Raw genomic sequence first — 26,826 nt, 5'->3', positions numbered from 1 at the left:
TCCGCCAATAAAAACTGACCGCCACGAAATAGCCTAAATGAGATGCTAAACAGTGGCGTTAAAACACCAAAAATCAAATCATTGATTGAAGACTAAGAACTAATCTTTTTAAAGATACGCTTTCATTTCAGCTTTTGTCTTATCCCATGGGTTATAAGTAGTTACTAACCTTCCTCTAAACGATTCTCTCTCATCGTATCTTCATGTGGGAGAGGTTACACCACTTCTCAATGTCTTAAATTAGTTTCTCATACATGTTATACATTGACGTCATATGGTATCCGGGTGTTAGTTATCTCATTGGCAAGGATATCATATTTTCTTATATAATACGGTATAATTTTTATCCGATTTTTAATGTACTATTACATTTAAACGAGTTTCTTCCGTTAGTTTCAATGTCTTGTAAACAATTTTCTAGTATTTTGAATGGTTTTACACTAGTCATTTTGGTTACCTTTATAGCTTGCTGTCCAGGGAAATTTAAGGCCGTTCTTAGACCTATACATTTTTACTTTTTATACATTGTGACTTGTATGTCTCGTTGGCACGATTACCAAATCTTCTTATCTTTATTGTAAAGAGATTGTACAATGCAAACTTCAAAATATAGAGATGAATGTCCGTATAGTACTTTTGATCTCGGTGCTAAAAACAATATGCTTTTTTTATACGAATTTGGTCTACATTTAAGCTTATGAATTAATACTTTTAAAAACAAATCTGTACTTAAAGATATAGCTCTTTGAACTTATATCTTTTGTACAACAAACAGTTGTTATCAGTTACAAAAACGAAAATGCAAGCACTGTTTCAATCGTTTGACTTGTTAAAGTTTTGGATGTTTGTGTATTTAAAGTTGTTTGTTCAGTTTAGAAGGTATCACCATATCAAACTATATCAAATAGTTATAATTTTAAAGTGATTTAATTTAAGTTTTCAAGTGTTATTCCAATGACAGAATAATACATTACACCTTGTTCTGCATTTAACAGTCGCCAAATACATGTTGACCGTTTTAAATTATGAGACCGAGAACTGAAGTTTTAATCTTTCATATCAATTCTTTATTCAGGATTAAAATATGATGAAATAATATCACTACTATATGAATAATAAGCAATGAATTTCTACAAGATAATCAGTTATTTATAATTTATAGACTTAAATGTTGTAAAAATGGTAAATAACATCAATTTAAATTTTAAAAAAAATATGAAAAATATTTGAAAATGCTAGCAATGAATTTTACATATATATGCATACATTGGATTCATTCGATACTTATGAAGTAAAATCACAAAAAAAAAAAAAACTGCGAGGAAAATTCAAAACGGAAAGTCCCTTATTAAATTAAAAAATCAAAAACTCAAACACATCAAACGAATGGATAACAACTGTCATATTCCTGACTTGGTATATGCTATTTCTCATGTAGAAAATGGTGGATTGAACCTGACTTTAAGCAAATGAAACCTCTCACATATTTACAGCGATGCGTGAACAAAACAAACAGACATAATAGGTAAAACTGTCAAAAATACAGCGGTCAACATTGTGTTATAATCTTAATCACTAAAACATTCAAATATGTACCAAAGAAGCACACAATGGCATATAGACCAAGCATATTAGCAAAGATTAAAGACAAGAATACACAAATTTACCCTAGTACAATAACACAATGATGGAATATATAAGCACAGAGCCACGTCATTTATGTAACAAAGAAACATAAAAAGGCAAATAGAAAAACCACACAGTAAAAAAGACAGAATGTACAAGTACAAAAACTATCTTAATAACAATAAAACAAAACAAATATTTCCTAAAAGAAACATTAAAAGGTATATATTAAATTTAACAACCTCATTCATTGATTTCTTACTTTTGAATTTCAATCATGCATGTTAAATCCACCCATAAACGATCGAAAGATTGATAATTAACTCAGAAATTTTTCCTCTTCTTTTTAGATGCAAATAAATTTAAACATACATTGACGTTTCGCTGTCCTCCTGACATATATGTTCACATTAGTGAAACTTATGTCAACTTATTTAGTCATTAGCACTCTTTTGGTTTCGAATGAACATTTAATTTTCATTTATTCATTTATTCATTAGATGGAAGCAAATTTTATACCTTTTTTTAATACCCACAATTATTTTGTTTTAAATTAGAAGAACGAGCTGAAAATGGGACCAGTATACTGTTAGAATATTACAAAATGTAAATGTCATGCCAAACTAAGCCCAAACAATCATTGAAAGAAATAAGTATTTAGACGTAGAACAGTACATAACATATGTAAAAACAAATATGATGCAACAGTTGGAAGCATGACGGACACCGCCATCACAATATATAGTATTGCATTCCAATTCAGAAAGGCGTATATACATATACAAAACAGTGATGATTCAATATGCAGTCGGCTTTGTTACAACTAATTCAACATTGATTTCGTGACTCTAGGAAAACAGTATAATAAGGACATTAAAAAATGGGAGCATATGTACAAGTAAACGAAATAATACCACAAGATAAACGGACACCACAGTAGTAAAAAATGAAAAAACCTCAGTCAAACGACGAAAAAAAAGTAAAATCACAAAATGCTGACCGCCGAAGAAAAATCATAACGGATAGTTTGTAGTTAAATGGCAAAGTCAAAAGCTCTTACACATCAAATAAAATTGAGAATGGAAATGGGGAATGTGTCAAAGAGACAACAACCCGACCATAGAAACAACAACAGCAGAAGGTCACCAACAGGTCATCGTAGCGAGAAATTCCCGCACCCGGAGGCGTCCGTCAGCTGGCCCCTAAACAGATATATACTTGTTCAGTGATAATTAACGCCATACTAAACTTCAAATTGTACACAAGAAACTAAAATAAAATAATACAAGACGAACAAAAGCCAGAGGCTCCTGACTTGGGACAGGCGAAAAAATGCGGCGGGGTTAAACATGTTTATGAGATCTCAACCCTCCCCCTATACCTCTAGCCAATGTAGAAAAGTAAACGCATAACAATACTCACATTAAAATTCAGTTCAAGAGAGTCTGATGTCAGAAGATATAACCAAAGAAAATAAACAAAATGACAATAATACATAAATAACAACAGACTACTAACAGCTAACTGGCATGCCAGCTCCAGACTTCAATTAAACTGATTGAAAGATAATGATTTCGTCATATGGAATGAATGGATAACATCAATCATATTTCACACTTGGTACAGGCATTTGCATTGCTTGTGTAAAAAATGATGGATTGAATCTGGTTTTATAGCTAGCTAAACCTCTCACTTGTATATCAATCGCATCAAATTCCTTGAGAAAAGATAAACAGACCTTATAAACTACTATAGGTTTAATACAACCATAATATTTACAATTGTAGGCAATGAGTTCTACATGACATTGCAGAAAAACATTTTTGGGTCATTAAAAGATACTTTGGGCATTTCAAAGCACCATTATTTTTTTATTTGGGTTTTGTATAGAATATTTTGGAAACTTGAGATTACAAGGTTACTAAAGCTTGTATATAGGTAAAATTGAGTTAACGTTTTATTGGTTAACTTCTAGTGATGTTTTTTTCTTAAATGCAATGAAATGTTCTGTGAAATGTTGTCTATCGTACTGGACAGGATAAAACTTTATTCATGCCATGTGCAAAGTTAACGAAGACCGTCGATGCAAATTTTACAAAGACATGTAAAACTTGTAATGTCGTTTGAGGCCTTTCTTTAAAACTAATATATGTTATTGTAAGTCACATACAAAGTTATAATGACTTGACAAAAAAAGGAACAATGAACATCAGGCAGTAAAAATAATACAACATAGCAACTAAAGAATGAGCGACTCGAACTCAAACAAAAACTGGAGGGGATCTCAGTTGCTCCTTCAAAGTTCGAATTAAAGTAGGATGTAACAACTTTTACATTTTGACCCTGTTGTGTACAAAATCAATAGGTATAAAAGTGTTCTTTTCACTTGTCTCTTTTAAATTGAGAATGTTTAGGATTAAAGCATATTTGATACCAAATACATTTGTTTTACCAGTGTCAAAAAGCCTGTAATAAATCTAAGTAGGGGATTAAGTACTTATGAACAATATATTTTAAGTTAAATACTGGGATATCCGTACGCTTATACAAGATTAGAATAACAAACTGTGCAGTGTTCGAACGAAGTAAAACGCCTTCTTTCATCACATCTGCTGTTCAATAAAATCAATCGTTCGATTATTTTTCGGGATGACATCAAAGCGACAAATTTAAAATCAACGCAATTTTCTTTAAATTTGAAAACGAAAAAAAATATGTTTCTATGATATCTAAATACTACTACGTGCAAATACCAATTGATAGACTTCAAAATATAGATATATAAAGGCAACAGTAGTATACCGCTGTTTAAAATTCATAAAACTCATATCCGTCAAATAGTTCAATTATTTATATTAATCATTCATCAAGTACATTAATTGGTTCTTTTTCTTCAGCAAATGATTTGGCAAGTTTGATGTGAATTTGTATAATGTTTGTGATTTTCTGGATATTTTGAGTTGTTGAAGTGTCTTTTGATATTATACATGTTATATTGTTGTTCTTATGTATTATTTATATTAGATCAGCTATATTTATGTTGTTGAATAATCTGAATTTATAATGGTTGTACAGCGCTTTTAAACGAGACATTTTTTCGAATAATTTCTAATTCTTACAGTTTTTATTATGTGTATTTGATTTGTTCTTATATCGTTGCCAATGTAAAGGAATTTTATACGACTGTCACACAAGTGAGAGATTGAGCTAGCTATGAGGACAGGTTTGGTCCGCCTTTTTCTACATGGCAAAATGCATGTGCCAGGTTAGGAAAGTGACAGTTGTTGTACATTCGTTTGGTGTGTTTTGGAATTTAGTTTTTATGTTTGATTCCGAATTTCCGTTTTGAATTTTACTTGGATTTCAGTATTATTTGTGATTTTGCTTTTCTTATACGAATCCGGAAGAGACGAAGCTTCAAGAGTAGCTGTGTGGTAAAATGTTACGTGCCTTCATGTCTTTTGTATATGTTTGCTGATTTTGTTTTTGAATTGATAAATATATTATCAGTTACATGGTGTGTTAGTCGCCTAATACGATATATATGGGGTCAGTAAATTCCATATGGGTGAGAGCGTATTGGGTCACTAGAACACCTGGTAAAGAATTTATTCTACCGACTATCTTCACAAGTGGTACTTTGACTAGTGGCCTATTAAAGTGATTAAGTCTTCCATACTTAGTATTAAGATCTTTCTTCCATTTGTCTATACAGAAAACAATGCTCCATATAACAACTTTTCAACTTTAAATCTGTTTGATGAATTTATTCAATCGTTCATTAAATGTATTAATTTCTTCGTCTGCTTCAAGATTTCTTTTTTGTTTCAAAAGAAAAGTAATTATTCAATGCAAACAATAAAAATGTATTAGCTTTATTTATGTTTTTTGAATTTATTTCAACCTTTCATAATGAATTTCTTCCGTCTGTTGAATCCTTTCAGATTTTTTTTAACACCATTTTGTTTTTATAAAGGGTTGTGCCATCTTTTTTCTTTTGTAAGGGAAGTAACTCCTTACTAACCCAATATTGTAACTAACCATGCATGGTAACTAACCTTATATTTTTTAGGATACCCTATATCAAATATACATAGTCACCACATGTAGTCCTTTAACCAATCATATCTCTATAAATTTATAGGGGGTAGGATAAGTATATATATGGAGCTAGGTTTTAAATATTCAGGTAAGTATGAGTGAAAAGAACAGATGACAATAACTATTATAAATCATTATTTTCATAACGTGGAATAACGCCTATATTTCTTTGCAATGTGGAGAAAACATAATATTTTACTAGTCAGAAAGCTACTATTTTAATTTTTTATTCAGTAAATTCTTGTTTAAAAATTGAAGTCTTATAATATAATCAACTGAAATCACAATTTAAAAATCCACAGAGTCATGAATTTAAAAAGCATCAGTATGTCATTTGTCTAAAGTTACATACATAAACTTGTCACATTACATAAAGTTTCAAATTTGAACAGCAGCATTGATGACTTCGGCCATTCCATTTGCAGATATTCCACTAACGGTAAGATAAATCATCAACCCTTTTGTAAATCTTATTTTCGGAGGAATGTCAAATTTAATAAATGTATTCTTAGTTTCCTGCCATTGTATAATGTCTGCTCCACCAAACTGCGTTCCTGCTGAAACCTCGTAGTATATTGGTTGCTGAGATTCAAAATGATTCGTCCAAGAAACTGTGACGGTACTATTTGTAATAAAGTGTTCTAGACGTGGTGTGCCTACAAAACACACATTACTGTTATAAATGAATGTCTCTTAATGTGCTAAAAAAATGAGTGTTTGTTAAATCACTTCGAATATACGACTCCTTAAACTTTCAGACATGTCATAGTATTTTATTAAACAAAATGGTGAGTTATAGTAGGGGTTCATTATCCCTAAAACTTGAAGTATGATTAGAACAGTTATTTTTCTATTGAAATTGATAAGATGAAAAATAGTTAAATATGCAATTCATTACACACTTTTTCAATTTTATTGATAAATGAATAGGTCTTTTGTGAACTCATTAGATCAACAGCCTGAAAACACAGTTGTGATACACAGGTTCACACTCGTTCAAATCATTGATGCGAGAGTTGGCTTCTAATTTCGGAATCTCTCAAAATCAATGTGTAGTTAAATATGTGATAGTTTTACCATTATTCTAATATGTTTCGCATGGTAACATAATATCAATAACGTTCACAAAAAAATTGATACAAAAAATGTGTTTAACATTATAGTTCTCTATACGTTGTTTTCCTTAGCTGTAAGATTACCTGTAAGACTAGATGGCAAAGCAGAGACTCCGACTTTGTTGTGAACAGTGCCACTTCTCAAATACATTCTATTTACAGCTCTGATACGAACTGTATAGTTTCCTTCAGTCAGTTTCAAACCATCAAAGACACAATACATCACATCTTGGTTCTCGTAAATAACGGACTTAGATATCTCCAGGCTTCTGTCACTGTTTTGAAAATTTAACTGAAAATTAAAGGATACTGAATTTTTAAATCTTTATGGATTGTTAAGACGCAAAACACCTTTTAGACAAATTTTAATAGGCTGATACATTTTATAAACTATATACTAATAATTAAAGTGTGACCCAAATTTAGGAAAATGCATTGCTTTCCATGAATGTTTGTTTGGTTTCCAATATTTGGGTTTTTTATGATATCACCTATACTTTATAACAAACAATTATAGGTAAAAACCATTACATTAAAATGTATTTTGCCTTTTTATAGACGCAATTGTGCGTAAATAACTTTTAAATGACCGACATGGACATTTTAAAAACAACCAAACAACATTTAATATGAGTCCAAAGTTTTCTTCTGAATTTACCTTCAACAGGAACGTTAACGGACAAAGCCGAATCGGTAGAAGCCAAGGATATATGAGAATTAACACAGCTGAAAAGCTATTTGACCAACCTTGTTTAAACCTTTAAATGTTGTAATTATAATTTAATATATAATCACCGTGTATGAATCTAAGCCTGCAATATCCTCAAACCCAGTCCATCGTACCCGAACCGAAGAAATGTCACTCTGGTAATGTGCAAAACAGTTGTATTCTGTCACAGAGTGGGGCAGAATTGTAACTTCAGCATGTAGGATATCAGGTGGCAGATTCGAAATCTTAACCCCATCCGTAGAGAGAGTCGATTGTAGTCCTGCTCTGTTTCTACATCTTATAGTGACATGAATCGTTTGCATAGCTAGCACATCAGAGGGAAACAGTTTTGAAATAGAATTTGTTTTCCTTGGAATCTTTTTAAATGTCTGGATTTCGTTACCATATGGTTGATAGCCTACAAAAGTTTAATTTAAACATAAAACCATCAAGGACTAATTCCAATTTGATATGGCACAGTTAGCTTTACTACATTAAAAAGTAAAATAAAGATTTAAGTTTTACAAATAGTAATTTTCAAACTCATTGGGACATCTATCTAATGCCACACGTGAATCATCACAAACACTGAGATTGCCTAGTTGTCGGCATATGTCAAGGAAATGCATAGCAAAGATTATTTACAGATATGTGTTGTTAATAGAGAAAACCGTTGATCGCATCAGTATAAACATACCGACAGCATATTCACAAATCTCTATTCCCGATTCTTGATCCTTAACTTCCCAATTAGCTGATATTTCCTCTGTTGTTTGAGCATCTAAATCAACTCCTTTAAATACAAATATAAAAAATGCAATAAAGATAATAAAACGTTCGGTAAGTCATTTACGTAGCCGTTTAATATACAATTTTTTTTTAAATCGCAACAGACGCATTTTACTGTTATAAAAACTTTTCATCGTTAGTTGTACAAATCTGTAAAGGCCTTCTTAAAATTCCATGTCTATGGTGTATATCCTATATTTTTCATTTTTTGGGGAAATGTCTTCCTTAAATACTGTTCCAGCACCTGCACATTAAGAACACGGCGGTTTTAAACTTTAATTTCAATTATTCTTCACTTATTTTTATTTACTATCATGTATTTACGTTGTATCACAGATCAAATGTATTCGTTCATTGTGTGTTTATTTGTGTCACTACGTTTTTTGATTGAGTTAAGTCATTCCAATTGACATTTTTGTTCTATGTTGTGATGTTATATTATTGTTTCAGAAAAGGGAGAAGGTTTGGTACCATTAAAACGTTTAATCCCGCTACAATTGTTTGCACCTGTCCGAAGTCAGGAATCTGATGTTCAGTGGTTGTCGTCTGTTATGTGGTTCCTAATTGTTTTTCGTTTTTCGTTTTTTTTTTTCATATAGATTATACCGTTGGTTTTTCAGTTTGAATGGTTTTACACTAGTAATTTTTGGCGCTCTTTATATAGGTTCTTGTTCGGTTTGAGCCTAAGCTCCGTGTTGAAGACAGTACATTGACCTATAATGCTATACTTTTATAATTGTAATTTTGATGGAGAGATGTCTCATTTGGCACTCATACCACATCTTGCTATATCTATTGACAGTTTATAGGGTACAGTTTGAGCACTGGCAAATTACTCTTGCACAAATCTGACATTCATTCGTGCATATTTACAAGTCACGGAACTAATGAGTTGTGTAATAAAGCACGCCAACAACACATACTATGTCAATCTAGAATATGTTTAAAATCAAACCTAGGAAAAACATGTGGAATTAAAGTCATCATTTAGAATCACCCCTAGTTTTTGGTGGGGTTCGTGTTGTTTATTCTTTAGTTTTCTATGTTGTGTCGTGTGTACTATTGTTTTTCTGTTTGTCTTTTTTATTTTTAGCCATGGCGTTGTCAGTTTGTTTTAGATTTATGAGTTTGACTGTCCCTTTGGTATCTTTCGTCCCTCTTTTAGAACAATGTCTTAAAAATGATGATAACAATTTTTATTTATCTAATCCTATAATTAACACGAATTAAAACATACCAATGCCATCATTGACGAACATTATAATTGGTGGTGTAAGATCAACAAGGAAGTCTTCAGCGTGCGCCTTGCGTGTCAATCCGGCGGCGTTAGTAGCTATAACTGTTATGTGAATTAAAGACGTATGAGCCAAAGTCACATTGTAGTTGTAGGCAAAATTGTTTAGACCTACACTGGTATATGATTGTATCTCTGTACTACCTTCTGAATAACCTATCACGAAAATAAAGCGAATTTGTATCCTACATACAGGAATAAACCAATTTAAAAAGTGTAAACATATACAAAACTGATACATATATCATGAAAGACTCTTTGTTTGTCTATCAAATAGTTGCGCAGATCCTTTTTAAACATGTGTTTATATTATATTTCAGAGCTCGCTTTCACGTTGGAGCATTGGAGCATACAGAAAACATTTGTATTATCAAGAATCGATAATATAGCTAAAAAATCTAGCTTTTTGATTAATGCAATTAATATAAACTATAGCACCCCTATAGTTAGACTTTAATGACTGAATTGTAAGAGACTAAGTGTTTTAATAAAAGGTTTCTTCTATGAGATGAGTCGCACTATAAAATAAAATGTAGCAAGTTTAAAATCCACGTCCTTGTACAAGTATATGTAACATTGTTTTAATATTTTACAGATGAAATGTAAAATTAGTTTACAGAATGGGCACAGTACCCTGTTGATTGGTAAGTTAAGTAACAAATATGTTTAAATGAACATTATTTGATAACAGATAATATTTTTCAGTTCTCCTAAACGTTTGTTCAACATGAGTATGTGTATCTATATGTCTTGAATTTAGCTGCAAAGAAAACAAAAACTAAATAGCAAATCAATACGTTTACCTATAGCCCACATATAGTCAATTATTGGACTCTCAGCATCTACAAAGCCCCATGACGCATGAATTGATGACCATTGGTTTAAGGCTATGAAATGAGCATGCACTCGTTTACCAGATGGCTCAGCATAATCGTCAGTATGTAACATAACCTGTTGAACTTCAATACTATCTATAAGTATACCAGTATTTCCGGCCATGCTTCCAAGACGTAAAATAGCTTTATTTGTCACTGACCAAAAGTAAAAAGTGTGACGATGCCAGATTGTGTCTGTCGATACTGTACTGTCCTGGTCTCTTTTTGTATAAACTATAAACACATGGGTTTGATGATTAAGTTGTATGTATCCTTCTTTGTTTGCTAAAACTGCTCCTAGCACTGGTGGGTGTGCCGATACAAATGTAACTCGATACAAGTGATTGGTTTCTAGATTTAGAATCTGTGAAATTTCTCCTTTAACATAAATGAATGATCGGCCGTCAAAAGCTATATTCCTATCAGATTTCAAGACACCTATGCAACTGTCAATTGTAATGTTCCAAAAATTCGGTTTTATACTTTCTGTACCATCGCAAAAATTTGTATTCGTAATATTTTTCCAGTCAATAGCTTCACCATATACATCTTCAAATGATGGATTGTGTGCTAGATTCTGATCTAAGTGCTCCATTGATGCAAGTTCTGGACTAGTTTTATCAATTATGAAACCATTAGATGATTTAGTTTCTGACTTTTGTCCGTTCAAATCCACAGCATATACAAGGTTTTTAATTAATTTCCCTATGATAAAAAGAAGTATTTTTCTAAATAAAGCAATACCAATTTGATTTGCAATAGTCAGGAATTTATTAACAAATTTCACAATTGTGCCGTTTTATAATCATTAAAGTTGCACACACCTTCTTAGCGAAGACCAAAAAAGTTAATATCAAAAATAAAAATCGTAAATTTCACAGATAAGAAAATAAGAAAATAAGAAAATACAATTAAGAAATTGAATTCAATTTAAGCTTGTATATGTAAATATTATAATTGTATAAAAATACTTTTCTAAAATTAGTGATATCAAGCTAACTATAGAAACAACTAATCGAACAATTCAAACAGAGAAAAATATTCAACGAGTGACCGAACAACACATTAATTCACGAATGCACGTTGCGCATGAGTTACGTATCAGTGTTGTTCGTTCACGATCGCGAGTTGAATATTTTTAGATATTTGTATTCTTTTTATTACATTGGCAAATGGCTTTTTATCTAAAATTAAAGTAGAAACTGTAAGAAATTATATTTTTTTCTAAGCATTCACAATTTGCTGTGAGCCGACTTCATGACAGGCCTATTCTTGTATGACGTCAGAGGAGTGAACTAAGCACGATTATTTCACTTGAAAATATATGTAATTCATTGCAACTAATGTAATAAATGTTTTTTACCTATATTTTGATGTGAGATATTTACTGGCCTTGACATTGAATGATGGATTCCTATACTTTCCCACTTTCTTATATCACACGGTTCAGACGAGTCCTGTGTCATAACACACCACATGAAATTTGAAATGCCGGAGTCGGCATCAGAAAATCCATGCCATGATCCACCCACTGAATCAGAACTAGTTGTGTAGTCAATATCATATAAACCTGCAATTGTGAGATAAATAGATATAGAAAGATGTGGTGTGAGTGCCAATGAGACAATTCTCCATCCAAAGTTTGTTTTTCAAAATATCGAAATGTGACACACATGCACCAAGGAAATAAGTAAGAGATTATCTAAAAAAGATTTCGTTAATTACATAGATTAACATCATTACAAAATAATGTAAATTTTTGTAATAGCAAGTTTTTCATTTACGTTATTTTTCAGAAGACAGAGTACTAAAACCCATCACATCGATATTTGATTAATAATTTGATAATTGATTGTAGGATAGCATGATAACCAAATAGCCGGTTTAAATTTTGTTGACTTTATTTAGTAACTACGCTTAATCTCTAATAATATGATATTGTTTACTCGTGATTCATTAAATCTTATTTTCTTAAATCTTTCATATCTTTATTTAAAAGACCTGGCCACCGTTTCACAAAGCCTTCTTAACTTACGATCATCGTATCAGTTTACGATCTGTTTACGTGTGGTTCTACGTTCACGTTACGTGTGTTTCACAAAGGCATCGTAAAGGACTACTAAGTTGGTCGAAAGTTACGTCCTGTGTATCATCGTAAGTGTATCGTAAACCAAGAAGAGTGTTTTCTTTCACGTCCGCACTTTTTACGAGTATGGCATGCCAAGTTAACATTTTAAATAATTATTACGTACGGATGGCGAATTAGGACGATTTGTTTATATCAATATTAATGCAAGTAAAGAATTTGAGTCCCTTTTCAACAATCAAGATCAGACACTTTTATTATAGATATAAACTTAATACAGAATTTAGTACGATTAAAGAATTATGCAAGTATTCCTGAAAATTATTTTGCCTGACGAGTTTAGTATACATTTTGCACGGGGAGGGAGGCTTTCAAATACTTTCTTTCATTGAAATTAAATTACTACGGCGGTTGAGAGGACATGGTATATATTGTCCATTACATATATTAAAAAGACTTTGAACAAATATATGTACTCTTTTTGAAGACAAAAACAGTTAAATGTATTAAACAAAACTATCTGTCACAGTAAGGGTCTGGTGGATTGGGGGGTTGGGGGGGGGGGGGGGGGAGGGGGGGGGTTGTATTTAATTCTTTGTTCTGTACTTCTTTTGCCATTCTTATCTATTCAGTAAGATGTTTATTCTTATATTTCAATTATTTATCCCTTTTGCGATAGGAGGTAATAGTACTTAGAATTCGAAGATGGGCATTAATTTTATAACATATACAGCAGCATTAGTTATCCAGCATTAAGAGTAATCTGGAATTTGATAGAGTAAAATTTGATCACCAAAACTAAAGTTTATCATTCATAGCCCAACTGTCAAACGTCCAACAAAATTAATATAGAAGAAAAATCCAATCAATCAATAGTTTTTGGAGAAATATCAACGTATAATTATTTGACATTTATGCGTAGTAAAAAAACTTGTTAACCGTCCCCGTTAAAAAAAAAAAAAAAAAAAAAAAAAAACCCAAACAATGTCATCCGTCCTCAGCATTCGTCTTCTAGACCTTAGCAATAAATTGTTCAACTTGTTTTTAGATTGGAAAGAATTGTGGATCTTACAAACATGAAACTGAAGACTTAGGAATCATTCCGACGAAAGCGACGTTTTGATTCTGATATCACCTTTTAATCATGTTAATTGTCCATAAATTTTGACATTATGAAGAAACTAAGATTTTAACACCATCAGGCAAAGCTGACCTTCGACTTATTTTGTTATTTATTATTGGTCCTACTAAAATGCGCCCGGGAGCGCCCTTTTGGTCAGATAGCTTTTCAACTGTTTCTGTTCTTTTTGCATCCTCGGTTCCAAATATTCGGTTTTAAGCGTAATTGATAAATAGAGAATAGCTCTTTTAGTTGTTTACGGCCTTTTGTTATTGCATCTAGCTTTTTTTTTGAAAGAGGTTATTTTGTTCTGAACTCTAGATCTATCACGAACTGTGTTATCAGTGTTGTAATAATTTCTGACATAAAGAAAGGTTCACACTGCCGATCAGATCATCTCGATGAACCCGATTGCCCAAATTTCCACGACCAAGCTCAACCAAATTCTTGATCGGACCTGTTTACGACTTCTACCCGACCGCCATCCGACTGTGCACGACCTTAACTCGACAATTCACGACTCCATCAGGACTCTATCCCGACAACAAAATAAATACCTATTCGATAATTCCGATCAATTCACGATCTTTACACGATCTTTACTCGACTAGCTAGACCAAATCAATTTTTTCACGATCTCAGTCTGATCTCGACAAGACCAGATCGACCTGATCGTATATGGGTCGTACGGATAATCGGGAATTGGTCGAGTATGCACAATTTTAGTATAAAAACGTCCGAAACTTTTATTCCCCGTCGCATTACGTGTTACCCTTGTCCGTCCGTACGTATGTGCGTACGTCCAAACAATATTAGTTTCCGTTCTCATTTTTCATTTTGCCTCAACCAAATTTTATGAAACGCCGTATACACAATGATTATTTCCATAAAACACAGTTCAAATGCAAATTTGGGTGGCCGTTCATGAGTAATGACCCTTTATAATGCTAGCAGGGGTATTATCAGTGTCCTATGGGCACATTTTCCGTATATTTGGTTATATTCGTAGAAGGTCCGAATAAAATCATACATTTAGAATATCTATATAGAAATAAAGCAATTGGATTTGTGGGCAAGGTGGTAAGAGCTCAGAGAGACAGGTAAATAGCTGTAACGGAGCTTGGAGAGTGAAAAGAAGACGAACAAGCAGGTGTAGACAGCAACGGGCGCCGAGAAATCTAAGTGAGGCAGTGGCTGGCATGCCGACCACATGTGGGCAGTATGAGAGACTTGCACTAACTTAACAAAGAGGAACCCAATGCTTACAAAAACTTCCTCATAGTGGACACTGATATGTAATGGTAGTTGTATTGGTCTTTTTTTGAGTAATTTTAGACAATAAAAGAACACGTTTAGATTCAATTCAAAGTTTTATTTAGAGTCGATATTCAATAAACTACATAACACAAGCTCTAGTGAGCTTTTCAAATCGACTTATAAGATAATTGATTTAATGTTAAAGTAAGAAAGAAATGCATCGTTTGAACTGACAAAACGACAAACAACAAACAGAAGACGCATTAGCATCGAGTGTGTATAGTTTGTCAAAGTTTATGCAAACTTTGCAAAAGTATGTTAGAAACAAATGACCAAAACGTGTGCTCGCTGAACTGTTTGTATCGTTAGTGTAAGAACGAAATTCGCTCCAAATAAAAAAACATATTTGTCTCCTTTTTGTGTGAAATTACGTAAAAAAGGTTCGAATGAAAAAAAATTGACAGTAATTTGACCTATTGTTGTTATCAATCATTTCTATGTCATTTGATGTTCTGTGAAGAGCCGTCTCGTTGGCAATTGTACTTCATCTTCTTTGTTTATACTAGTACAAACATTTCTGGACAAACGAAAAATACGGACAGACAAAACAGAAAATAGCCCATAAAGCAGGTAAATATAATCTTGATCTATGTTCCTATAAACCAACTTCGAAAGATAACTTAGTCGTCAGCAGTCTAATAATGAATATTATTGCACAATTACTTTCATATTTGAAAAATCAGCCGGTGCCAACATTGCAGGATATTCTTCCCTTCCGGAACACCTGATTTGATCCCAGGTTTTTGTTGGGTTATGTGTTGCTAAGTTTTTAGTTTTCTATGTTATGTGGACTGCTGTTTGTCTTCTCGTCGGCTTTCGTTTTTTGCTATGGCTGTGTCACTTTGTTTTCGACCTTTTAGTTTGATTGTTCCTTTGGTGTTTTTTGCCTCTCTTTTAAAATGTTACCTCTCCTTGCAAAAGTAAAGACACGTACTGTACATAGAGGATTTTTTGTACAGTTAAATATGATGTTGTCAATGTATTTTTGCAAAGACAGAGTTATGAGAGTTAATCACATCTGCACAAACGTTTAGGGAATCGTGTAGCAGTCATGTGTTCTCATGTATGGGCGAGTAGAGATCGAAGAGTGGTCGAATGTTGTCGCGAAGGGATTGGGTATTGGTCGAGTTGGTCTGGGGTAAAATAGATATAGAAGTCGCAGTGATCTGGAATCGATCGGACATTGGTCGAGTTAATCTGGAAATGATCGGACATTAGTCGAGCAAAGGTCGAAATGATCGAGTACCGATCGGAAATTTTGTTGTATCCCGTCCAAACTCGATCTTTACACAATCCTTTCCCGATCAATTCGACCGTTACTCGACGAATTCTCGATCTCTTCTCGAGTGACGTGCTTCTCGGTCCTTACTCGATTGTTTTTGACATGTCAAAAACTCTCGGGTAGATAGTCAGATCGATGACGAGTAGGGTAGACTATCCCGAACATCAGTTACGATTGAGTCTCCCGTAATTTGTTTTGATCGGGCTTGATCGAGTTGATCTGATCGGCAGTGTGAAACTAGCTTAATGTAGGAGAAGAATGTAAAGATAAATTTGTCTGCAATAGTGGACGACATGGGAAGTCAAGATTTGTCAACTCGGGCAAGATCGTGATTTTGGAGGATAATACCGATGCTTGTGAATGAACAGTATGTGAATGGCTAAAATCAATGAACCAGTTCTGATAAGGACCAGTTCAATATTTGGTATGCAGAAAAGGCAGAGTTCAGTTATTTTGTTAATCAACTTTTCTTTATATTCTCTCATATATCGGGTTATTTCAAATAAATACAGTCCGACCGTGTGCGTATTTTGAAAAAGTACGGATACGGTCCGGACGTACTGCGTACGATCCAAATACTCATATGGTCTGGAACATAGACACCTATCTAATATTGTTGAACACTATACTATATGTTGCCCTCTAGATGTCCTTAGCATGTCTTTGTCATTTGTTTGCTGTCTTATTTACGCATTACCTACATCTCCAACAGTTTTGTATACATAAACGGTTATTGTGTATGGAATAATTGTCTTTATTTCATATCGGTTGAGAATAAGCTTCTCTTATTGAATAAAAAGGGACCACATGACATTCATTATTCTTCAGTAATAAATTTCATCGGTCATTAATAGAACAAGACGGACCAGAAAACCGTTCGTTATCAGACTTTTTTTATGATAATGACCGATGTGGCGTGGTTTATGTCTGTTAATGACCGTTGGGGCGTTGTTTCTCTGTTAATGACCGGTGGGGCGTGTTTTCGCTGTTAATGACCGGTGGGGCGTAGTTTCTCTGTTTAGAGAGATGTCCCTTTAAGAAAACATTTTCCTGTATGCAATATTATATTTAAGTTGTTGAATTGTTAACCATATGTTTTTTGGCAAATTATAAAATTATAGAGAACTTGATTTAATATTTATATACTGAAAAATTGCACTAAAATGAATGGCAGTATTAATACGACTGATCTTCACTCTTTGCAATACAAATCGTACAACGACTGGAGTTTGCTTTGGACGTTTTGAATTTATGAGAAATTTCAAAAACATGGTTCCTCAATGAAATAAACATAATAGTTATTATTGCCCTTAGGACAGTTGTATTGACTGAGACAGCGATTATGACCTCGCCTTCGTCTCAGTCATTATCACTATCTTAGTCAATACCACTGTCCTGTGGGCAGTCCATATATCACGATAATGACCAGTTTTTCAAGAACTATTATGTAATTCTTTCCCTCAATAATATGCTCGAAGGAAGATGGACCAAGGAGAGATGTACACAGTCACTTGCTTCTATCTATGTATAACATATGGAAAGTCGACCTTCCCACGGATAGAAACAGCTGCCTGTGCCGATGTCCCTAAAGTAAAAAATATAAAGTAAACAGGAAAAAAAATGCTTCACTTTTCAATCTTTAACTAGCCCTCCGCCTTCCAATTTTTTTTCTACTGTATTAATTTTTGAAGACATGTCGCATCTAAAAAAAGTCTACTTGACCTGCAGCTTACCACCTACCCCTCAATTTTGGTATATATACCATCCACATTAAATTCGATCCCCAAATAGTCACTAGAAAGGCATAACATGTATATATAAATAGTTACAAAAATTCCATTGACCACGAAACTATAATTCCAAATCAGATTTTATGTTCATTGGTTGTCTTCTCTTTAAATGTGAATAAAATATCCGTCTTTAAATGTTTTATCGATTACCACTGTGCCTGTAGTGATATAATTATAAATAGATTTAAGAACGCGGACGTGATAGAAAGCCTATTTATTAAATTGTAAAGACGGACGCCGATAGGAAATAAAATGAGTAAAAAGTGATTTATACCTAGGATTTGCATTATGTAAGTTGCTTGCATATACATATAATCAAACGAAGAAAGACTTTAATTAAGTGTAGTTCTATAATATTGAAAATTCTCCTCGTCGTCTTCTAACATTTGAGGCATCTTGATCAAGAATAAAGAACGCTGCAGTCATGTTAGATGGAATTATTCATTTTCGTAGAAAAGCTACGATGGAGTTACGACTGGGTATAGTTGTAGTAAGTTACGCTAGGATTTACACATTATTTACGATAATCTTAACTTACGACGGCTTTGTGAAACGGCTGTAAATCCTACGATTTATTTACGATGGACTTACGATGACACGTAGACTTACGAAGGCTTTGTGAAACGGTGGCCAGAAATTTTAAAAACATATTTTGTGTTACATTTTCCATATTTATGTTTGAACCATATATAAAATATATACGGCTGCCATGAGATAGTTCTAAAACATACAGCATTCATTGTATCTCTGTCGATATAACCATCAGTATCTTAGCATATGTATTTTATATGAAGCAATAATATACATGATATATTAGGACAACTATTACCTATCCCATCATAGATAGTACCAGGAACTGGCGGTACTGAATCTGTCATTATACCGTCAGATGATTGCGTTTTATGAATTCCTGAGTGACTGTATCCAATAACATTACAATAATATATTTTTCCAGGAGTAAAGGATATCCGACTTATATTTAAGGCGACTACACGACCAGGAAGATATTTATTGACTTCATGTATGTCGTGTCCTGAAATATAAAAAAATGGCTATAAAAGTTACGGTAACAACAAGGATTGACAGTGTTATAGAATAATGGTCATCGTTGACTTCTCACGTTCCGACGGAAACCCTTCTATTAGTAGGGCGTCCATCAGATTGTGTGGTATGTATTAATGAACAGTTAATATTAAAAGAAGATGTGGCATGATTGCCAATGAGACAACTCTCCACAGGAGACCAACTGACATAGAAATTAATAACTATAGGTTATTGTACGGCCTTCAACAGTGAGCAAAGCCCATACCACATAGTCAGGTTTAAAAGACCACGAAATGACAAATGTAAAACAAATCAAACGAGAAAAGTAACGGCCTAAATTATGTACAAACAACGAACTAAACAACAAATAAGTAACACATCAACAAACGGCAACCACTGCGGTACAGACTCTTGACTTGGGACAGGCACATACATACACAGTCAGGATTCTACTTCGTCAAAATTATCTCCCCATTACGCCAGTTCATTTTCACAATCGTAGAAATGGAAGCCATTGTAGGGATGACGCGCTGTCAATTTTGCTCTTGGAAACCGATAAATTTATCTACATTGCACCATTACGATCCTTATATGTTAGCTGTATTTTAAAAGACAAATGTATCTACAAGTTAATGAGCATCAGTTAATTATCTTGTCTGCATTGATTCAACTTAAAATTATTGTCAGATCGGTTGTCAGGTGGAATTTTCAAAAATTCATAAATATTTAAAAAAAATTCTAATTAAATTTTCGTGGAAGGGCAGACTAGAATTTTTTAGTGGTTAGAGACTATAAACCCTAGTTGTCACACACAAAACAATAATATTTCGAAGATATGCATTTTCGTCATCCAACTTGCAAGACTGTCGTCGAGTACTTTTACTAAAAAAATAGCTATACGAACACACCTTCTCTGTTTTTGTGATTCATTAGTTAGGTATTTCACTTGGCCAATATATTTCATCTTTTAGTACTGTGATGTTTTTATGTTATAAAGTCAACCTGTAGCTTTGATATGTAAAAATGATAGAATCTAAAGCGAGACGATGTATGATATATTCCTGCTTTGTGCGATATCAAGACAAAATATTCAACTCAAACACGCCCTAACATAAAAAGGTGCACTCGATTTTCTCTTTTCGATACAATTGTTACCCATTTTTTGGAATTATTTCTTGAGTAACATAATGGAAGGGCAGACACGAAAATTACTGAACTAATAGATTTATATGTTTTCTGTCGGTGGTAAAAAAATTTAAAAAAATCGGAGGTTATGCATTTTATACATCCAACTTGAAAGATACCCATGTCGTCGACTTGCTATCTAATTGTTCTGCTTAACTATGTACTAAATACATTGAAAACTTATGCAAATGGTGTTTTTGAAATAAAACACTTCGTAATTGAGAAGAAAATTGTCATTTTATTTGAAAATATTAACTTTTAAAATGTTTGTCACTATAGTAAACATTACAGTAAGCATTTATCGCCTTCTCTAACAAAGAGCTACGATTCTTTTGTTCTATTTCAACCGGGTTTCCACCTGTACAGAATGTGGCGGTGTTAAACATATACGCGGGATCTTAACCCTTCCTTAACCTGGACAGTTGTGTAACAGTACAACATAAGAACGAATCGGAATAGGGACGTAAAATCTGAGGGAACAACTTTCTTTGTGGTCCTAGTAGACACTTATACATCGTTTTTGTTTTTGTTTATTAAATACCGTCCAACACATGTATTTGATAATTTCCAATGGAAGTTAGACAACAAAAATCAAGCACACGTCAATAGGTCAAATGATCACTTAAACATTTAGAGTTATTAAACTTTGGCAATCACTTAGTAAACCTATTTATCATTTCAAACATCTTGTTGTCTTATAACATTTCTCAAATGATGAGCTGATTTCAACAAAATATAAAATGCACATCTACATAATATGCACAGCAAATTATTATTGGTCTCATACCTACACTTTTTGAGTTGTTTACAAAAATTGTGAACGGACATGTAGAAGGAAAGAAAGACAGACAGACAGTTAGACAGAATGACGGACGGACGGGCAGAAGGATAGAGGGATAGACGACAAAGTAAAACTGCGAAACTCCTTTCTCCTCAAGGAACACGAGACAAATCTTAAGAAGCAACTGGTATCACAAGACTATGAATATAAAAATAATAAAAAATGTCCAGTTATTAACATATAATTTTTATATGAGAAAAAACTGGTTAACAAAAATTATTATCTTCGATCTGAATTAGAGAAAATAAGAATTCATAAACAAATGACTGTTATTCAATGACTGTTACTCCAATAAAAACAATATACTTACCTCCTGTGTAAGTACTAATATACACTTTAAAATATTACATTACTTTGGATGCCTCTGAATTAAAAAACATTAGAATTCCTGAACTCCATAAGTGATTCTCTTAAAAACAATATGCTCACCTCCTGGGTAAGTACTAATATACACTTTAAAATATTCTATTACTTTCGATGCATCCTTAAACACATTACTCCAATTGATAGTAAAAGGAGCTCCTGGTTTTATATAATCGATGTCTTTCTTCCAACCTCCTGGTATTTGCTCAACAACCTAAAAATGAAAAAAAAATCTTATTGTTAAGCTATCATTGTCATTTAAAAATAGTTGAATCATATGTCAGTCATCAACATAACATTTAACTGAGGGGTAAAACATACTTAATCTAACACTCCTAAATATAGATAAATATTCTTTTGTTTTGTCATATGTCACATGTGCAACAATTCTTCCTCGTAGTTGGTTTTTCGAATATATTATTCAATAATTTTGACTATATGTTTTATATCATTTACAGGTTGTATACATTTTTATTTTGCAGCCATGTATTGTTGGGTTTGAACAAACTGGATGCTAAAAGACACAACCGTGTCTACAATTTATAAACATAGAAATTTCTGTACATTTATATCATCAGCAAAACCCACCGTAATAAAATTAGATGTAATGAGTTATCGCTACTTTGTGTATTTTTCTTATGATTTAATTAGTGATATTTTTTCATATCATGCTACTTGTTTGTGAGATAGAAGCTAAGGGTACATGTGCCATTCTTAATGTGAACACGAATTTCGTCATAAAATGGCGTGGCAAAACACGGTCAACAGATTTCCAATGGACCTTCAAACTTGAGTATATGTCTCGACCACATCTCTTTCAGGACCCTTGCTCTTTGATAAGATTGTAGCTAAGAAACTTCTTATAGTTTGAAAACCCATCGATTATCTACAATTCCGCTTCTTACGGTACCAAATTGATAAAAATCCGACAAGAAATGATTCCACAATATGTTTTGCGAAAATGTACTTTCATTAGAAATATAAAGTAAAAAAATCCTGCATTGTTATTCGATGAACAGTAAGTAAAGATGCAAACAAATCTCAAAAGCGCACAAAAGACAAGTACTATTAGAATTTGTAAACAAATATTGACGAAGTGTAATCTATGTTGAATTTCTATTGTTCAAAGAAGGTACATTGTGTTGCTCAGTGATGTATTATTTGAACAATTCATATCTTCTGTGGTTATGACACCTATCTTATTTGATGCGTTTGAAGCCCAGTAGTCCGCACTTGTTGTGCCGACATGAATTATCATTGATATTGTTATATTTATAAATATTGTTATATTTATAAATTAACTGTTGACAAACTTTTTAATTTTTTGAAATACTAAGGCTTTTCTACCTCAGACATAGATTACCTTAGCTGTATTTGGCAACACTTTTAGGAATTTTGGATCTCAATGCTCTTCAACTTCGTACTTTATTTGGCATTTTTTACTTTTTTGGATTCGAGCGTCACTGATGAGTCTTTTGTAGACGAAACGCGCGTCTGGCGTATATATAAAATTTAGTCCTGTTATCTTTGATGAGTTTATTTACAACCACTGGGTCGATGCCACTGCTGGTGGAGATTTATTTTCCCGAGGGTATCACAAGCCCAGTAGTCCGCACTTTTTGTGCTGACATGAATTATCATTGATATTGTTATATTTATAAATTTACTGTTTATAAAATTTTTAATTTTTTGAAATACTAAGGCTTTTCTACCTCAGGCATAGATTACCTTAGCTGTATTTGGCAACACTTTTAGGAATTTTTTATCTCAATGCTCTTCAACTTCGTACTTTATTTTGGTATTTTTAACTTTTTTGGATTCGAGCGTCACTGATGAGTCTTTTGTAGACGAACCGCGCGTCTGTCGTATATATAAAATTTAGTCCTGGTATCTTTGATGAGTGTATTTGCTTCAGTTTTAGTTTGTAACCCGGATTTGTTTTTTTTTTCTCAATCGATTTATGAATTTCGAACAGCGATATATTACTGTTGCCTTTATTTATACTATCTTCGAAGAGTAAACTAGCATGTTACAATATCTAGCATATTCTGAAAAGGACTTGTGTATGCATATGCCTACTTACTGCTGTTCCACGAATCGTCCTAGTTGAAGGAGGTTTAGACATTACTTGAACGCCGTCTGTTTTAAATTGTGCATACGTATTCTCATCATACCATGCACGAATAAACATTGAATATGACACTGGATATTCTTTAAGAAACTTTCCTACATAGATATCAATTTATAAGCAAAATTAATGATCAATGTTTGTTAATCCAATTCTGTAAAACTAAAATTACAAAACAAGCAACTTCCTAACACAAACATACGAACATGACGAAAATATTATATTGTGCAATAAAGATGTCAGATGAATAAAAATAGTTCCCATAAGAAATTTACGCCCAACATGTAACGTATACCTGAAACTGGTTTTTTTTGGGAAATATTCAACGTTTTTCAACAAAATTACATAACACTGTTTTACATCTATGAATCTGTAACTACTTGTAAAAGTTCTGTTTTACGTATTTGTGTTGATTTGTTCTCTCAAGTAGCTGTATGTACACACTTTATTTTTTAAATTTATTCTTTTACAATCAATCTAGCATAGTAATGTCGTAACTTTCACCTATCAATCGAAACGGTATTTGAATGTGTTTTAGTCCTGTATAAATATAACCATACATACCTCTTTTAAGATTTAATATGACCTGATAATTTTGTCCTGCATGGTGCCAGACTTTATCGTTTAGATTGTCGAATATTCCTTGTGGTGTATCTCCTGTCGACAATCCTGCTGACCATTCAAACCTTGCAAATTAATTTGAGTGATATAATAGAGAAAGGACAACAAAGGTAACAACATGCATGATTTGATTTGTAGTGAAACAAAATTAAAACAAATTCAAAACTTGCTAATAAGCTTGTACCATATTTTGCTATGAACACTTTTACTTTAAAGAAATGACAACTTGTTGAATAAAAGGGTGAATTAACTTTATGTAAATTACTCACTCTAAAAACTCAAATCAAAGTGTCTTACTATACCTTTAAGAATTTCTACCACGTATTTTCACTAACAAAAATAACAAATATCGTTTCATTATTATATAGCGCAATCGAAAAATATCATGGAAGTTTTGTATTGTTATTATGTTTATATTAGTTTTAAAATTTCTGTTAAGCGATTTATTTTGTTTGGTTGAGATTTTCCTGAAGTGCAATTAAATATCATCTTGTATTTTGCGATTTATGCAGTCCGACTATCAAAAACCCAGCTATTTACCATATCTCAAGTTGAGAACGTTATAATATTCCATAGCATTGATATTTACATGTATATTTACTCACCAAAGTGGCGGTAATCCTTGTGCTTGAACGATTTTCCATTTTGATGCAATCGCATCATTTGAAGGGGTATACGATTTATCATCAATGTTAGATTTAGGACCTACGTTTGTTAAATCATACACCCCAAGTATGCTGTTCTTATTTCCTGTAAATTATACCAAACAAACGTAGTAGAGGACACACTATGAATATATTGTATGTATATAAACGAGAGGAAAGGGTAAGTGTAACGACAGAAGAATATATAAACTCAATTTAAGAAAAATTAACATAAGCTGCATTTGCAAAATTGGTGTCCGCATTGATATTCAATTTGATATTTTGTTGGCCTATTAAACACTTGTTTTTCACGAGGTTTGTTAAAAAGAGGATGCTAGGAAACAAAGTAACAAACTTAAACGCAAAATCAAAATCAAAATTTCGAAACCTTAAGAGAATATTAATATTATACATGTTATACAGATGAAAAATGCCTAACCCTTTGTTGTTATATTGTCCGCCTTATCAACATTATCAACATTTGCGTATGATATTTATGCAAAATTTCCAGTTATACGTATTAAGGTCAAGCGAAATGGTCAATTTTGATAACATTATTCAAAACAAAGTTACCTAATACAAGTAACAAAGTTTTACCTAAAGTTTCAATGTTGCATGCTGTTCCGTTCAATGGGCATCGCTGTCCCTGTGCAGCACACACACAGTGTCCAAGACAAGTAAGGGCTGAACACCGTCTGGCCAAGTCTAAAGATCCACCAGGAACCAATTGAAATTTCGAATGTATCATTGGACTTTGAAGACCAACCTAAAATAAATTCGATTAACAAGAATATATAATGGTGTATACATTTTAATCAAATACAACTACGATATACCAAAAACAAAACATGTCAAAAGTTAAAAAAAAAAAAACTGGAAGAATAATTCAATAGTATTGCATTTCAGATTTTGATAAAAAAAAAAAGAATCCTTGAAATGGCGATTATCAGGGAGGCAAAGTTTTATTTTCGATTATATTGTTCAATTCAAACATTTTGCAATTCGAAATTGTTGCACAAGACATATAATTCGAGATTAAAATATAGAAAACAAAAACATATTACATAAAGACTTCATTAGAAATAAGGACAGTCAACATAAAATATTTATTTAGTATTCAGTAGTGTTAGTTGTACCTTGTTAATAGACCAAACACTGATAAAAACATTGTCAAACTGTCCCAAGTTCTTTGTTTCAACTGCAAAAGTCTGAACAAAACCTTCATCTCCTTTATCGAATTCGGATGAATTGTGCTGAAATTTAGCTGGTGAACCAAAAACATCCTGTAGCATAAAGGTTAAAGATGCCTTTGTTAAAAGATATAATACTACCTGTACAAGAAGGTTATTTCTAAGAAATTATTGTTAACACTTACGACATTCAGACAAAAAAATGAGTATTTTGAATGTCAAATCTTGGAGATATGGTATGCATGCATTTGTCTACGAGATGACAACTCCAATTACGCTAAGACGCTATGTACATATTGTAGATTAAGTTTAAGAAGTTGTACCAAAATACAAAACAGGAATTGGTTATAGTTTTAATTTGTATGAATAAATTATAACATAAACTGAATTTTTGATATTTTTTTCTACCTTATTTAAATCATTTAACATATATTGACTGCCAACTGATACATAATAGCTGTCAATTCCTGTATGTAAATCTGTAAATCCGAGCCATGATAACCACAGTTTATACTGAGACCATGACATCCATCCATGTACATGACGATGAAGATTTGCAGCATGGTCAGTATTGATGGCAAACATTCCTTTGGAAAAAAAATATTATGTTAATCGTTTATTTATTACAGCAAGATATGTATTGTATTAGACTTAAGGTGATGATATCTTACTAACGTCTTCAGACAGTTTCAGATATGTTTTATAA

General features: G+C 32.6%; 1 protein-coding gene across 1 annotated transcript; it reads right to left on the bottom strand.

The window, feature by feature from the left end:
• Positions 1-5,940: 5,940 nt before the first annotated feature.
• Positions 5,941-26,702, bottom strand: LOC139529857 (uncharacterized). The gene is made up of 15 exons (XM_071325796.1): positions 26,529-26,702; positions 26,067-26,213; positions 25,528-25,696; positions 24,892-25,036; positions 24,230-24,351; positions 23,621-23,763; positions 21,604-21,751; positions 18,934-19,137; positions 11,873-12,079; positions 10,438-11,214; positions 9,578-9,790; positions 8,249-8,344; positions 7,638-7,969; positions 6,927-7,134; positions 5,941-6,383 (listed from the first exon to the last, which is right to left on the bottom strand). The coding sequence occupies exons 1-15, from the start codon at positions 26,646-26,648 to the stop codon at positions 6,106-6,108; spliced, it is 3,309 nt and encodes a 1,102-aa protein (XP_071181897.1). The 5' UTR covers positions 26,649-26,702; the 3' UTR covers positions 5,941-6,105.
• Between the last annotated feature and the right edge of the window lie 124 nt (positions 26,703-26,826).

This window comes from Mytilus edulis, chromosome 7 (genome assembly GCF_963676685.1).
Source record: "Mytilus edulis chromosome 7, xbMytEdul2.2, whole genome shotgun sequence".
Taxonomy (NCBI): domain Eukaryota; kingdom Metazoa; phylum Mollusca; class Bivalvia; order Mytilida; family Mytilidae; genus Mytilus; species Mytilus edulis.
This window is presented reverse-complemented; position numbering and strand designations above follow the sequence as displayed.